The sequence below is a fragment of the Ovis aries genome, chromosome 4 (genome assembly GCF_016772045.2).
Source record: "Ovis aries strain OAR_USU_Benz2616 breed Rambouillet chromosome 4, ARS-UI_Ramb_v3.0, whole genome shotgun sequence".
NCBI classification, from domain to species: Eukaryota; Metazoa; Chordata; class Mammalia; order Artiodactyla; family Bovidae; genus Ovis; species Ovis aries.
The window spans coordinates 52821628-52836795 of record NC_056057.1 but is presented as its reverse complement, the minus strand read 5'-3'; the positions used below and the strand labels follow the sequence as shown (position 1 = coordinate 52836795).

General features: G+C 37.1%; 1 protein-coding gene across 20 annotated transcripts in view; it reads left to right on the top strand.

Moving 5' to 3' along the window:
* The window catches only part of ST7 (suppression of tumorigenicity 7), a 273040-nt gene that overhangs the window by 100594 nt on the left and 157278 nt on the right, over positions 1 to 15168 (top strand). For 6 of the 20 annotated variants that reach the window (XM_060414354.1, XM_060414353.1, XM_060414349.1 and 3 more), the window contains exon 2: positions 11871 to 11980. In XM_060414354.1, the coding sequence (XP_060270337.1) occupies positions 11871 to 11980 (110 nt within the window). 20 annotated transcript variants of the gene reach the window in all.

Sequence of the window (15168 nt, the reverse complement as noted above, 5' to 3'; positions counted from 1 at the left end):
CAGAGGAGCCTGGTGGGCTACAGTCTACAGGGTTGCAAAGAGTCAGATACAACTTAGCTACTAAACAACAGTAAACCTCTTCTTAAAAGGACATAGTGCTTCCCGGGAGGCTCAGTGGTAAAGAATTTGCCTGATAGTTCAGGAGAGACAGGAGATGAGAGTTCAATCCCTGAGGCAGGAAGATCCCTTGGAGGAGGAAATCGCAACCCACTCCAGTATTCTTGCCTGGAGAATTCCATGGACAGAGGAGCCTGTTGGGCTACAGTCCATGGGGTTGTAAAACAGTCGGACATGGCTTAGCGACTAAACGACAGCCATGAGCTAGAATATAAAAGAGTTTTGCCTTTGTCTGGTCATTCCTTTGTCACACTTGGTCTGTACTATAAATGTGCTGTGCTTGCGGGCAGGGTAACATGTTGTGCTTTCTTTTTGTTTGATAATTTGGCAGATAAATCTTCATGGGTGAAGTACAAGATGGTTTAGCTTGCTAAGCTCTGTGTGAGCATTTTCCCAACACACAAATTGTTAAAAAAAAAACAACAAACAGTATTTCTGATGGACATAGTTGCTATGGAATTCTCTACTGGATGTATCGGGGAAGGACAGCAGAGAAACAAATTCAGATTTTAGCAGTACATCCATCTCATATTCCTTTGCAGAGAAGAAGAAATATGGGCTAGTTAAAAGGAAAAGCAGTTGGATTAGGAAGGTCTTATATTTAGTGATGATGTGGTATAAGGAACCCTAGACAATATTCACATTGGTCATGTGTTAACACCTCTTATTAGTCATATAAATCTGGGATTTACAATCAGGTCTTTATAACATGCACCAACCACTAAACTGTACTTAACCTACCTACCTCCCATTTTGCTTAGTGGGGTAGTGGGGTTTTATTTATCTGATAAAATATTTATATCTCTGATAATTGATGTTCATATTTTAGTAAATTCCAAGTACCTTCCTGTGCTCTTCTTTCTTTTTGTCCAAATTGCTAGTAGGGACTTTTTGTTCCAGAATAACAATCTAGGTGAGATGGGAATATTGATTTGTGCCGGGTGCTAAAGAGTTTCAGTGCATTTCTGGAGTATATTGCTAACTCAGACTTATGCGAGTTACTCAAGATTAGATAGGATAAAATAGAAGAACATGTAAACTGGAAATAGCTTTGAGCATAACAGGGAGTCTTCTACAGCAGTGTCACTTGGGTGGATTCTGGTGATATACTGCAGGGTCCTAACTTCGATCCCGCCCGTTTCAACACTGTATCAGTATCTGGAGTGAAGAAAATGGATACTGCTTATCAGCAACTTGTGGATGATCTAAAGCTGTAGATTTAGTTTTCATTGATTCCTTATGTTTTATTTTTTCCTAATGATTTGAAAGGTAAACTTAAAATCTAGTGATTTTAAATTGTGGCCAGTTTAAACCTTTTTATAAATATGCTTAGAGCTGTATTTCACTATTTATCTCATTATACTTATATATTTATTATTTTTTCAATTGAGATATGATTGACATATAACGTTGTATTAGTTCTAGATGTATAGCATAATGATTTGGTTTATGTCCAAATTCATTCATTCTTAGTATATCTGAAAGTGCCTTTCTTTTGCCATAGGAGTGATGGAAAATGGTCTAGGACAAAACTAAAACAAGAATTTTAAATTATTAGACCAGGGACTGTTTCTTCTACTTCTTTGTTTTTCATATAGTTCTCAACATTATAGTTTGGATATAATTGATATTCTTTCCATAATGTTGATTTGATGTGATTAAAAAAAAAAAGTACTAAGCCTTAGGGAGTTGTAAGATATTGTTTACATGCTTTGAGTTAGGGCTCCTCCTAATAGATTGTTTGAGTTATGTACTAAAACATCTGTGCTTGATTATTTGGCATCAGATGCCTAAACATAGAAAATAATAGCCCAATTGAAGACCTCTGACATCCACTAGTTATTATGTTATTTCAGACCCATAGTAAATCATCAATTTGAATATAGTATATGAAGCTTCTTTTCTGGGACTTATTTTTCCTTTTAATAGAATGCTTTTGAAAAGAAGTGTGTAGTAGATGAGTCAAGAGATCTGACCTTTGTCACTATGTCGTATGTGCTGTCACTATGTCATATGCGGATGTGACCTGTCACTTCTTGGGATCAGGTATTTGTGCTTGAGAGTAAAGTAAGAGGGTTAAAAATCAAGATCCCTTCGGACTCTTTTTCAAGTCGTGTTACCATCTGTGGAGTCTGGCAGCTACAGTAATCCTATCAAAGTAGGATGTTTTGCAGAACCCTAGTTGGTTTGAGGCAGGGCCTCTGACTCCTCTGACTTAGGGTAACAGCTGTTTCTTGTGTGTGGGCCACAGATTCTAGGATTTATGTAAGCTGTCATTGGAAAGCATGCTCATTTTTCATGAGTTTTTATTTTGAAATTCTTTATAAATTGTATTTGTGAGTGTCAGGAGTATCAGGAATGTTGCCTAACTTGTGAGTGAGTGACTGGAAACACATCTGCTTTTGCTTTTTGAGAATAGACAATTCTTTAACTCAGCTTATCTATCTAAATAAGACAGGCAAATCCATAACACATTTTCTTTTTGCAGAAGAGCAATTATTTCCCATATAACTTGCATGATGCAAATTTTTTTGTTTTTATTTCCCACTAAAACGTAAACTTTCTTTAGCTTTAACTGTTTAGAAATTAATGATTAGTTTGCATAAAAAAGTTAATGTGGAAAATGTAAAATGTGTTCTACTCAGTACCCTTTGCTGTACATCTTTTCTTTTGGTTGTTAATGCAGAACTCTTTTTCATGAAGGAAAATTGTACTTCTTTACTCAAAGGCTAAATTTCCTTTGATTTCATGGTTCAATGTGGTTAAATTGAGTATCAGAACCAAGTGTTGAAAAAGATAAATGCTCTTGAATTATAAATCCTATATTCATAGCTATCCTGTGTCTTATGAGAAATTACAATCTAGAAAAGTTTTAACTCAGTGTTTATAATTGTTGGCCATACTTATACAAATACTATATGATGGTATCAAAAAAATAGGAAATACTATTTCTGCTCTTGAGTAGGAATAATTTTAAAGGGAAATGAGAAGAAATGTTTTAAGTTAAGAAACGTTTCTTACATGTCTAACACATGCTGCTGCTGCTGCTGCTGCTGCTAAGTTGCTTCAGTCGTGTCTGACTCTGTGCAACCCCATAGACGGCAACCTGCCAGGCTAGAATAACACAAATCATGGCAGTGTTGTATATGCATGTGTGTATGATAGTTCTGGCACATATAACTGTATATATGAAATTCCTGTTAATTTGAAATGTATACATCTAGATTTATTCTAGAATTGAGAATAATGTTATTCCTCAGATACTTCATTTCATAAATGTAGTACTTTGGTCAAATGTACTGTGAAGTATAGGACTACTTTTTTTTTTAAAGTTGGGCATATAGTTGCTTTACAATTCTGTATTGGTTTCTGCTGTATAAAGAAGTGAAACAGTTATATGTATACATATATCCCTGCTATCCCACCCATCTGTGTCACCATAGAGCACCAATATTAGATCAAATTCTAAGATACTGAATAATTATTAGTTACATTTTACTTTATTTCTGACCTTGAACCTTGGGCTTCTACCAGTTTATAGGATTTGATGCTTAAATATTAAAATTAAATATTACTGTCTTCCCTGGTGGCTCAGATGGTAAAACGTCTGCCTACAATGCGGGAGACCCAGGTTCAATCCCTGCCTCAGGAAGATCCCCTGGAGAAGGAAATGGCAACCCACTCCAGTCCTCTTGCCTGGAAAGTCCCATGAATGGAGGAGCCTGGTAGGCTACAGTCCATGGGGTCGCAAAGAGTTGGACACAACTGAGCGACTTCGCTATGCTCTATAAAATTAAGTTTTGAAATTTCATATTCATTTGATCAGTGTAACTAGTCAAGGCATATGCATTCACATCTTTTGCTATGAAGGCCTGGGGTATAGCCAAGCCCCGTGGATAGGAAAGGAAGGGTCCGCTAAACATGAATGGTGGGTGGATCTAGACAATGGCGGGTCAGTGAAGAAGAGTTTGTGCATCACAAAGGTCAAAATGGTCTAAAAACTATGGAATCAGTTGAAGCAGAATATGTAGACAAGGCAAGCAGAGTATCAGGTAATTCATGACTGTAACACCATGTATAAGGGGAAAGGTTTCTAATTACAGTGCTGAATTAATTTTCCTTTTCCTCTTTCACAATTCCAGTTGAGTGGAAAACCTTGTCTCTTTCTAGGTGTTTTGCAGCTAGAACAGATGGTGGGCCTTCAAGTATGTTTTGAACTAAGTAAAGGCTGGGGCATAGAAATAGAATCACAGAGACCTTGATATATACAACAGTCTCAAGAAATAGGCATGAAGCTTCTTCACTCTGAAAGCAACAGAAAGCAAGTATTAGAAAGCCAAAGCATTCTTTCTATGTGCATGCAGCATTTTAATTTATAAATCCAGTCCGTGACCTTTTAAAACTAATTTATGCATATAATATAATTTTAGTCAAAATCAGTCTGAGATTTCGGGGAGAACTTGAAAGAATGATCTAATGGGAAAATAAATAAGGGAGTTTTCCAGGGAACTTTCCAAATAGAGGAGCAATGAGTAATAATGGTGAAAAATTATAAACACAGATCTATGGAACAATACTTGAGTCTAGAAATAGATTCAGCAATATATAAACAATAAATGAAATATGTTCCAAAAAAAGAAAGATTAAAGTTGTGTTGGGGAGCTGAGTAGCAGTTTTTTAAAATTATTTGCATCAACTTATTTAACTATATACCAGTGTAAAATTGAAATAAATTAGTGAACTTAATAAAAAAATTGATGAAATTAATGAAAAAATGTTATAGAAAACCTAAAGTAACGTAAAACAGAATATATATATAATGGAACTGTGAAAGGATATGTCTTTGGGGGCTTAAAGAAATAGAGAAACAAAGAAAAATATAGATTTGAAAACTATTTTAAATGTATATTTGATAACAGTTTTTAGAACGAGGGGGAAAATAGACATACACCTATATGACTGATAAGAAATATGTATAAAGCACAGTCATCCCTTAAAATCTATAGGTTAGGACTCCTGCAGATACCAAAATCTGTGGATGTCAAGTTCCTTGTATAAAATGGTATAGTATTTACATTTAACTTATGTACATCTTCCTGTATACTGTAAATAATCTGTAGGCTCCCATATACTGTAAACAATCTGCCAGGCTCCTCTGTCCATGGAATTCTCCAGGCATGAATACTGGAATGAATAGCCATTCCCTTCTCCAGGGGATCTTTCTGACCCAGGGATTGAACCCAGGCCTCTTGCATCTCAGGCAGATTCTGTACCATCTGAGCCACCAGAGAAGTTCCTAGTTTACTTAATACAGTGTTATAAATACAGTGCCAATAATCAGCTAATTCAAGTTTTGCTTTTTGGAACTTTCTGAAATCTTTCTTCAAACTGTGTTTAATTGTGGTTGTTTGAATCCACAGATGGGGAACCTGAGGATGTGAAGGGTTGTAAAAAGCACTGGTTTGCTTTTATCCCTCAAACATCAAGACTTTTATAGATGAATGGGCAAAACAGATAATTCACAGAAAGGGAAATAGAAGTAGTAAAGTGAACAAGAAAAAATGTTCTTCATAATTCTGTATCAAAGACTTTGTGCAAATTTATAATACATAGATGACACTTTTAAATTATTGAGGTAATTCCCCCCTTCCATCACAAAAAGAGAACATCTCATATTGGCATATTTGCAGCAAAATTTGTATGTTTTTATTTTAAAAAGAAACCTGGAACTGTTCATTGCTGATGAAGTCATTGACGCAGTTCCTCCTGGGAATGAAAAAAAAAAAGGTAAACCATAGAAAAGTAGAAAAATTGCTAAAACCCTTTGGGCTAGTAATCCTGTCCCTAGCAATCCATCCCAAGTAATACGTGTTCACACCATGATCAAACTGTATTGTTTCCCACAGTAGCAAATAATTGGAAGTAACCTCAATGTTCATCAGAAGAGAAATGGTATGTTAGTGATGTTATGTCACTAACATATTATATCATCATGACATAATCTCATCAAATCATTACAATGAAAACTATGACGTGCACTTAAGGTGTTGTGTTAAATGGAATAGAACCTAAAATACGATTTCAACAATAATAAATGTGTGTGAAAGCTAGTAGGTGGTAATGAAGGTAGTTCCAATAAAATGATAGCTTACAGGACATTTAAAAATAATTAACATAGTGTTTAGTGTAATATTGCTTTTCCTATAAATAAATAGAAAAAGAAAATCTTAATTCCTCACTTGTGAAGCCAATTATAAGCATCATGGAATCGAAACTCCCAGACATGGAGTTTCAGATCTCTGAGGTGAGTGGGCGTTAGGAAATGAGATAGATCAAATATTTGGCCTTTTTCTTATAGTCCCTGTCATGCAATTCAGCTCTAAAGACTCCTTCACTAACAGGAGAAGCAGTGAGGGCAGGTTTCACAAGTTTCAAGCCCATTAGCCCAGCCTTTTCACTGTCCAGCTTGCTGACATTTATTTGAACGTTTTACAACTTTTATGTCTGTGTGGTGGGGGTGAGAGGAGGGGAGGGAGGAATAACCTATGGTGATTTTTACAGGTAATTTGAAGCAGATAATTTATGATGTAAAATAATTAGATAACCAAAGAACAGCTTATATAAATGATCTAAATCCCAGATTAAGTGATAAGAAAAAAATCAGATGTAAATGCTCTACTCTTCAGAGAACATTAGTCAGGAAGTTTGAATTTTACTTCTCTACATCAGAGAGGAAGAATATAAGCTGAAATAGTACTGTAAATGGCAGGTCTGAATCCATAGGTGTAGCAAAGATGGAGGCTTTCATATGAGTGGGTACTGGAGAGTGATGCTGGTGTGAAAAGGAAGTGTGTGGCCATCACACTTTCCATGACAGGAAAAGAGAATAAACAACAGTTAGACTAGTTGTCACTTGGAAAATTAATATATAGGACAAAGCTTAAGAATCCAAGCCCATTTTTCAGACTGTATTTGTAGTTTGTCCTCTATTGTAAAGGATACCGTGTTTGTCACTGGTTTGATGGAGTATTAGTCATTTGGGGCTGCCATAACAAAACAGCATAGACTGGGTGGTTTAAACAACAGAAATTTCTCAGAATCTGGAGGGTGAGAATTCCAAGATCAAAGTGCTAGTGTTTCCCATCTCTGGTGCGCTCTCTGTCTTCCTGGCTTGCAGACAACCACTTTTTTTGTATATTCTTGCATGGCGCGTACACACACACACAGACACACACACACACACACAAAGAGAAAGCGCTCTGTTGTCTCTTCTTATTAGGGTATTGATTGCATCATGAAGGTTCTACTCTCGTGACCTCATCTAAACCTAATTTTCTCCAAAGCCCCAACTCCAAATACATTGGAGGTTAGAGTTTCAACATACAAATTTAGGGGAACACAGTTCTGTCCATAGCGAATGGTAATCTTGCCAACAGGACCCTATCTTATATTTTTTTAACCTTAAAGCAAAGAGCTCATTGCACATGTACTGCCATAGAGGTCAGAGTCATTATTGATTAATTAAAAGTGATAGCTTTTAATTTTGTACTCATTGTGATATGAAATTCAATCACACTTTCATAGTAGTCCTTGGAATTTATTTAAAAGAGTTAGTCTCCTGTTAGAATGCTAAGGAGCAATAGATCAGTTCACGTGTTTTTTTTTTCTCCTTTTCTAACATGTTTTAAATGTGCTAAATTTTCTAAGATGAAATAAATCTGTGAGATTGCCTCAAAAGATGTAATTCTACTAGTTTATGGTTAAATCTAGATTATGAACTTGCATACTTCGAAGGAAAAAAGTGAATGTTTATGTACTCTATACATCAAATATTGGATAGACTTCAGCACGAGAGATAAAGGAAGAAATCATGCATCCTGAGCTTGGCCAACACACCTTGTGATCAACCTAGTATATCTATTTTGTGCCAAAATAATGGGTTAGTCCTGTCACTTCAGGTAGTATTATTGGCGCCTCAGTCCTCCACTTAAATAATAAGATAGAGTGGAGCAAAAACTCCAAACTTTCAGTTTTTTCATCTCTCAAGAGGCAGAAAAGTTAAGAAATCCCTTGTTTTTGACTTTTGCTAATTCTGTTAGCAAGACCGGGAGCAGACTGTGGCTCAGATCATGAACTCCTTATTGGCAAATTCAGAATTAAGTTGGAGAAAGTAGGGAAAACCACTAGACCATTCAGGTATGACCTAAATCAAATCCTTTACAATTATATAGTAGAAGTGAGAAATAGATTTAAGGGACTAGATCTGATAGACAGAGTACCTGATGAACTATGGAGGAAGGTTTGTGACCTTGTAAAGGAGACAGGGATCAAGACCATCCCCAAGAAAAAGAAATGCAAAAAAGCCAAAATGGCTGTCTGAGGAGGCCTTCCAAATAGCTATGAAAAGCAAAGGAGAAAAGGAAAAATATACCCATTTGAATGCAGAGTTCCAAAGAATAGCAAGGAGAGATAAGAAAGCCTTCCTCAGTGATCAATGCAAATAAATAGAGGAAAACAACAGAATGGGACAGACTAGAGATCTCTTCAAGAAAGTTAGAGATACCAAGGGAACATTTCATGCAAAGATGGGCACAATAAAGGACAGAAAAGGTATGGACCTAACAGAAGCAGAAGATATTAAGAAGAGGTGGCAGGAATACAGAGACAAGCTATATAAAAAAGATCTTCACGACCCAGATAATCACGATGGTATGATCACTTATCTAGAGCCAGACATCCTGGAATGCAAAGTCAAGTGGGCCTTAGGAAGCATCACTATGAACAAAGCTAGTAGAGGTGATGGAATTCCTGTTGAGCTAGTTCAAATCCTGAAAGATGATGCTGTGAATGTGCTTCACTCAATATGCCAGCAAATTTGGAAAACTCAGCAGTGGCCACAGGACTGCAAGAGGTCAGTTTTCATTCCAATCCCAAAGAAAGGCAATGCCAAAGAATGCTCAAACTACCGCACAATTGCACTCATCTCACACGCTAGTAAAGTAATGCTCAAAATTCTTCAAGCCAGTCTTCAATAGTAAGTGAACCATGAACTTCCAGATGTTCAAGCTGGTTTTAGAAAAGACAGAGGAACCAGAGATCAAATTGCCAACATCCACTGGATCATCGAAAAAGCAAGAGAGTGCCAGAAAAGCATCTATTTCTGCTTTTTTGACTATGCCAAAGCCTTTGACTGTGTGGATCACCACAAACTGTGGAAAATTCTTCAAGAGATGGAAATACCAGCCCCCTGACCTGCCTCCTGAGAAATCTGTATGCAGGTCAGGAAGCAAGAGGCAGAACTGGACATGGAACAACAGACTGGTTCCAAATAGATAAAGGAGTACATCAAGACTGTATATTGTCACCCTGCTTATTTAACTTACATGCAGAGTACATCATGCGAAATACTGGGCTGGATGAAGCACAAGCTGGAATCAAGATTGCTGGGAGAAATATCAATTACCTCAGATATGCAGATGATACCACCCTTATGGCAGAGAATGAAGAAGAACTAAAGAGCCTCTTGATGAAAGTGAAAGAGGAGAGTGAAAAAGTTGGCTTAAAACTCAACATTCAGTAAACTGAGATCATAGCATCTGGTCCCATCACTTCATGGGAAATAGATGGGGAAACAGTGGAAACAGTGTCAGACTTGAGTTTTTTGGGCTCCAAAATCACTGCAGATGATGACTGCAGCCATGAAATTAAAAGACGCTTACTCCTTGGAAGAAAAGTTATGACCAACCCAGACAGCATATTAAAAAGCAGAGACATTACTTTGCCAGCAAAGGTCCTTCTAGTCAAAGCTATGCTTTTTCCAGTAGTCATGTATGGAGAGTTGGACTGTGAAGAAGGCTGAGTGCTGAAGAATTGATGCTTTTGAACTGTGGTGTTGGAGAAGACTCTTGAGAGTCCCTTGGACTTCAAGGAGATCTAACCAGTCTATCCAAAAGGAGATCAGTCCTGAATATGAGTCCTGGAAGGACTGATATTAAAGCTGAAACTCTAATACTTTAGCCACCTGATGTGAAGAACTGACTAATTAGAAAAGACCCTGATGCTGGGAAAGATTGAGGGCGGGTGGAGAAGGGGATGACAGAGGATGAGATGGTTGGATTGCATCACCGACTCGATGGACATGAGTTTGAGTAAGCTCTGGGAGTTGGTGATGGACAGGGAGGCCTGGCGTGCTGCAGTCCATGGGGTCGCAGAGTCAGACACAACTGAGTGACTGAACTGAACTGAACTGTTTTTGACTTGCTGATTCTCTCATACATCTATATTTAACGATAGTTTGAAGCAGATTTTTTTTTTAGTATACTGTGGTAGGGGCATTGTGCTGTACATGGAAAAATATTTCAATCAAAATTCAGAATAACTGAAAATAGAATCTTGTGTTTGCTTTTTAGTTTGTTTGCTTTTGTCTTTTATTTCACTCAGTTCTCTTTTGAGGCTCTGCTGCTGCTAAGTCGTTTCAGTTGTGTCTGACTGCTGCTAAGTTGCTTCAGTCGTGTCCGACTCTGTGTGATCCCATAGACAGCAGCCCCACCCAGCTCTCCTGTCCCTAGGATTCTCCAGGCAAGAACACTGGAGTGAGTTGCCATTTCCTTCTCCAATGTGTGAAAATGAAAAGTGAAAGGGAAGTTGCTCACTCGTGTCTGACTCTTAGCTACCCCATGGACTGCGGCCTACCAGGCTCCTCTGCCCATGGGATTTTCCAGGCAAGAGTACTGGAGTGGGTCACCATTTCCTTCTCCATTTGAGCCTCTAGGCAGAATTAATTTAGAAAGAAAATCTGAGCGGTAAGGTTCTTTTTATAATATGACTGATGATTTTATGTAAATGATGAAATATAGTTCTAATTATTTTCTCTCTCTCTCTCTTTTTTTTTTTTTTTTTGCCTTAAACCAGAACAAAGATCAAATGTTTTCAGAATGATAAAACTTTTGTTTCTATTCATTTTGTTTCCTTCAGTTGAGGGGTAGTGGAGAAAGATTTTTATGCTTACATTTGTATAATTTCGTCTACTGCTTTCTTGGTTTCTTCTCTTTTTGTATAGGAGCATAGTTTATTTGCTTCTAGGAAGGAGGCTGGATTTTAAAGAACATAGAAACTCAGAAAATACTTGTAGACACTGTTATCTTCCCAGCGTCCCCTTCACCCAGCTGACATAATTTTATGCAAATGTGTGCACTTTATAGCAATTTCCAATAGCCATTGTTATATTAATCTGTATTAGTGTCTGTGTAGAGGATTTGAAGTTCAATAATTTTCTGAACGTTAAATCTCTATTCTTGGAAATCGTTAGATTTCCTACTATTTATTCAGTAATTAATACAGCTATGATGACATAATATGGCATTTATTTAAAGATGCTTTTTGTTTTGCTACTTTTGGCTTTTTAATATGGTATTTTATTAAGACATAAAAATCTTTTTTTCCTGTTTAAGTTAAAAGTTCATGGGACAATATATATGAAAAGGTTTTTCTTTTTTTCTCTTTTTCATTGTCTGACTAAACATATTGATAAATAAACACATAACCCTTTGCTTTTGCTTTAATTAATGCTTTCTTGGGAGACTTTTAGGAAGAAATGTGATATAATTATAAGTGAGCAAAAACATTAATGAGCTATCAAGGTAATTAAAAAACTACTTCCCTATATGCTTCTATCAGGGGCTTCCAGAAAAGTCTCAGAAGAATTTACTTTCTTTTTTTTTTTTTTTTTTTTACAATTGTTTAATTAACTTCAGAAAAATCCCAGGTGTACCCTTACTACAAGTATACTTCAGAGAAAGTGGTGACTGTAATGTGTGCAGAGGTGTCTTCACCAGCAGGAAGACCAAAGTGTTTTGTTTTTCAGGTAAAATTTGGGTATAATTTATTTCAGCAGAAGTTTAAGCATGTAAGCAGGATAATTGTGTCATTTACTTTGCTGCATATCTCTTAAAATCAATCATTATATTAGTTGCTTCATAAACCTGTTTTATAGAAAATGTTCACTGCTTTTCTCTATGTTCATACATTCCTTTGCCTGGACTTCTTTAGGGAAGAGTTTTCTTTACAGAACTTTCACTCCCCAGGCTGTGTCTTCGGGAAAGGACTTTTATCTGCAACAATTGTGTGGTTTTCCCAGCAAGTAAGTGCTGTGGAACAAATAGATGGATTCCTGCTGTCTTCTCTACAAACCCAAGTATTTTGGAGAAGCTTAGCAGGTACTCACTGAAAGAAAAAAACAAAAAACAACTTGACCTTAAAGAGAAACAAATAACTAATCACAATCTGTACTTTGTTTTTGTTTTGGGTGTATCTCTTAAACTGACTAACACTTATCATTGCCTGATACTCTGCAGCACTTTCACATGTAAGTCAATTAAGTCTTAGAGTACCTTAAGTCTACCTGTGAGGTAAAACTGTTATTCTGATTATTCTGATAAGCCACAAAATTAAAAGACACTTGCTCCTTGGAAGAAAAGCTGTGACCAACCTAGACAGCAAAGTAAAAAGCAGAGATATTACTTTGCCAACAAAGGTCCGTCTAGTCAAGGCTATGGTTTTCCAGTAGTCATGTATGGATGTGAGAGTTGGAACATAAAGAAAGCTGAGTGCAGAAGAATTGATGCTTTTGAACTGTGGTGTTGGAGAAGACTCTTGAAAGTCCCTTGGATAACAAGGAGATCAAACCAGTCAATCCTAAAGGAAATCAATGCTGAATATTTATTGGAAGGACGGATGCTGAAGCTGAAACTCTAATACTTTGGCCACCGGATTTGAAGAACTGACTTTGTTAGAAAAAACCCTGATGCTGGGAAGATTGAAGGCCAGAGAAGAAGGGGATAACAGAGGATGAGATAGATGGATGACATCACTGACTTGATGGACATGAGTTTGAATAAGCTTCGGGAGTTGATGATGGACAGGGAAGCCTGGCGTGCTGCAGTCCATGGGATTGCAAAGAGTCAGACACAACTAAGTGACTGAACTGAATCTGAACTGAACTGAAGGAATTGAGGAGGAAGTCTGCCAAGATTGTATCGCTGTTTGGCAGTGGAACTAGGAATTTGAGGGCTTTTGGTTCAAGTAGATATGGTGTGCTTTCTTTACATAATGTTCACTTTTCCTTTGGTGTTCTGTTCAGTGCCGGCTGCATGGGTAGCACTGAATGGAAGGGATTCTGGTGCAGATCCTTGTTTCATTTCTGTATGTCTCAGCCTGGCCAAGGCTATTAGAATCTCTACCACAGTGGAATACAGGTCACCTTATCCCTTCCCTGGAGCACACCAGTAGCCTTCTTTCCCTCATAGCAGCCAGGGATCTTTGGAAATGTAATTTGGATCATGTCATACTTCTGCTTAAAAGCCTTCAGTGATTTTCCATTGTACATAGAATAAAATCCAAAATATTATTTTTGTCTGTAAGACCTGGCACATTCTGGCTTCTGCTTATCTCTCCCTCACTTAAGCATCAGCTGATCACACAGAGTTCTTGGAAGGCCTCACGCTCTTCCTTGCCTCAGGACCTTTGTAGTTGTATTTTCCTTTGTCTGTTTTTCTTTAAATCTTTCTGCCTTTAGCTGATACTTCACATTTTAGCCCAAATGTCATTTTCTGAAATGATACCTTCTATAGCTTCCCAACCTAAGCCCTCTTGTTTTATTTATATTCCTTCCCTCTCCAGTATTTATGCTTTGCTTTTATAGTTACTTAGTAATTACTAACAGTCAGGAAGTCCTTCCAATTTGCCAGCCACTGGGCACTTGGGGGATACAGGTTGCTTCTAGTTTCTGGCTTTAAAAATAATACTGCTGTGGGTATTTATGTACAAATTTTTACAAGGACATATCTTTTCAGTTCCTATGGGTATATGCCTAGGAGTGGAACTGCTAGGTCTTGTGGTAAGTCTGTGTTTAACATTTTGAAGAATTGCCAAACTTTTCCAGAGTGGAACAAGGACTAAGGCCTCTCAGAGAGAACCAGAGCTGGACGGACAATATTTAAAGCAGTAAAAACACGGACTGTTGCAGTAGGGAGAAAGACATCTCAGTATAGAACTGGGATTGATTCTGAACAGAACAGGGAAAAGTGGGGGTTCATTGTCAAGGAACAGGGTGGAGGTGGGGATTGGTGGGTAGAAAATTAATAAGAGGGTAGGGTAGTTCTTTGCTAAACTGCTGTAAAGGATTCTAAAAGAATTCTTGCTGAAGACTGACCAGAGTGATCACTTATTGTTTTGGGGGATGGGGGAGGTAAGAAATTTGGTTAAATATTAAGGGTGATCAGATATCAAGGGTGGGAGATTCTGGCTAAACCTTTTTAATAAGATTCTCGCTAAAGTTAGGTGATGCAAAGACAAACATGCCAGTCTAAGAGACAAGGCCTAGTTGGGAGAAATATTCAGAGGAGCCTGTTTAAAGGTTAGGTTGATCTAAGAGAGACTCTTTGTCAGACCCATAACAGATGATTCAGTATTACCCTTACAGAGCTTTTCTTCAACTGTATTAGCAAGGAGGCTTCTGATCCATTCTCTTAAATTTCCTTCAACTCTACCCAGTGACATTTCATTTAGCATCCTGTTATGCCCAATCTCTTTTCGGGGAATTTTTACAAAATGGAGTCTTTAACAAAATGGAGTAGCTTAGGTCCTTCAATCCAACAGATATTTATTGACATGATGTTGGCTGAGCTGGGATACAGTTTTTGGAGTATTTTCTTGAAGCTGGTAAAGCTGCTTTATTTTCTGTTTCATTCTTATAAATTAATGTTTTTGTTTTGTTTTTAGAAACATTTAGCAGGTCTGATAGCTTAGTCCTCTTTTGAAGTCTCATTTATCCTGTAAAGAGGGAAAGACAACATCATATATTATCATGAGTTTCACAGTTTAAGACACTGGTCCCATTTAAGTAAGTTGCTATTCCTTCCCCAAATACACTTTTTAAGTGTGAATATCTTTTTATTCCTTCTTTTTCTTTTTTTGTTATCTTTTCCTTTTATAGAAAACATTTTTTTTCTCTGCCTCCAAGTGGGTGATGTCTCCAATCCAGTACTAAATTGT